The sequence below is a fragment of the Piliocolobus tephrosceles genome, unplaced genomic scaffold (genome assembly GCF_002776525.5).
Source record: "Piliocolobus tephrosceles isolate RC106 unplaced genomic scaffold, ASM277652v3 unscaffolded_13253, whole genome shotgun sequence".
Classification (NCBI taxonomy): Eukaryota; Metazoa; Chordata; class Mammalia; order Primates; family Cercopithecidae; genus Piliocolobus; species Piliocolobus tephrosceles.
The window spans coordinates 1-1,295 of NW_022294592.1; the positions used below are offsets into that span (position 1 = coordinate 1).

Sequence of the window (1,295 nt, forward strand, 5' to 3'; positions counted from 1 at the left end):
GGTTTCCCATCTCTGAACTCACCCAGGAAGTCCTGGTCATGTCATGGTCACCTATGTTTAGTGGAAAAAAACACCACTGATACAACTGTCATTGTGAAAGTACGGAGGTCTGGAATCTCTCATAAGTCGGGGGTTTTGGGTCATCAGGTCCTATGGAGACTTTACCTGCGGTGAGCTTTTGGACGAGGTGCTGTGCCAGCCTACAGCCCTCGGCCAGCTGTTCTCGGAGGTCCCGACCCTGAGAGTTGAGCGGCTCCTCCGGAGTGAGGAGGGCCTGGAGATGCTGATTCAATGCGCGGGAGGCACCTCTCCCTTCCCGCAACTTCTCCCTTAACAGGCTCAGCTCTCGTTCCTGAGAGTGAACCAGGACTTTATATTGCCTAAGGTGAGATAGTAGAGAAAATTTAACAGTGGAAAAGGGTGAGTGATCAGATCGAATATTGTGACAGAGATTTCTGAGACAATGTCCTCAAGGAGACCTCCAAGGAGAAGGTCAGCACATGTTTAAAGAAATGTCTGTGGTCAAGAGAAAGAAGAAAATATGGTTTACAGGCTTCCACTATATCAGAGAGGACTCCTGTAAGATCCTCCACGATGTTTCATTCATCTTTCCCTTCTGTAAACAAAAGTAGGTGTCTTCCTTATTCGGTTTCAAAAAGACATTCATCCTTTCAGTTCCTCACTCTGGCCATGGACACTTCCATGTGAAAATACACATAGTGCGTCTCGCAGATACAAAGCCATGGACAGAAATGAGGCCAGGTGCAGATGGGGCCAATTGAAAAGATGAAAGAAGAAAAGAATGACAGGTTCCAGAAGGCAACATTGATTGAGTGAAAGGATGAGAAGCCGCAGTCAGTCAGGAGGTGATTCTGACTAAGGGTAAGTGGGGTGGTGATGGTGCACCATTTTGATTACACTCAATGCTGCTGGGTGGTTCTCACTCCTTTAGTTAATTTTGTGTTATGCAAATTTCACCTCAACAATTACTTCTTTCAAAAAGAGAAATCAAGACTCTGAGAAACAACTGTAACCCATAACTTATTATTATCCTTGTTCTCTGTTTCGTAAATCTTTGTGTGTTGTGAGCCTGCCATGGCAATTCCTGCTCTTCCCCAGACCCAGCTTAGCTCTTACTTCACCCCGCTGAGCTGCTCTGCTTCAGAGATTTACACACCTGCCCACCTGCCTGCATTGGGCCCCCTCACCTGAGCTCCTCAGCTTGCCCGAGCTGCTCTGCAAGCTTCCCCTCCTTGAACTGAAGCTCATCCCGCAGCATAGATTTTAGGAGGTCT

General features: G+C 47.2%; 1 protein-coding gene across 1 annotated transcript; it reads right to left on the reverse strand.

The window, feature by feature from the left end:
- Positions 1 to 42: 42 nt before the first annotated feature.
- LOC111533865 (putative neuroblastoma breakpoint family member 7) lies at positions 43 to 1,289 on the reverse strand. Its single transcript, XM_026450129.2, has 2 exons — positions 1,209 to 1,289; positions 43 to 380 (listed from the first exon to the last, which is right to left on the reverse strand). Exons 1-2 carry the CDS (start codon positions 1,277 to 1,279, stop codon positions 89 to 91), a joined length of 363 nt encoding a protein of 120 aa, XP_026305914.1. The 5' UTR covers positions 1,280 to 1,289; the 3' UTR covers positions 43 to 88.
- Between the last annotated feature and the right edge of the window lie 6 nt (positions 1,290 to 1,295).

Bases quoted from the DNA above. Each gene is read 5' to 3' on its own strand.
- LOC111533865 (XM_026450129.2), bottom strand. From the start codon at position 1,279: ATGCTGCGGGATGAGCTTCAGTTCAAGGAGGGGAAGCTTGCAGAGCAG. The intron at 381-1,208 runs GTGAGGGGGCCC...ATCTCACCTTAG, and splicing joins GGGCAAGCTGAGGAGCTCAG to GCAATATAAAGTCCTGGTTC.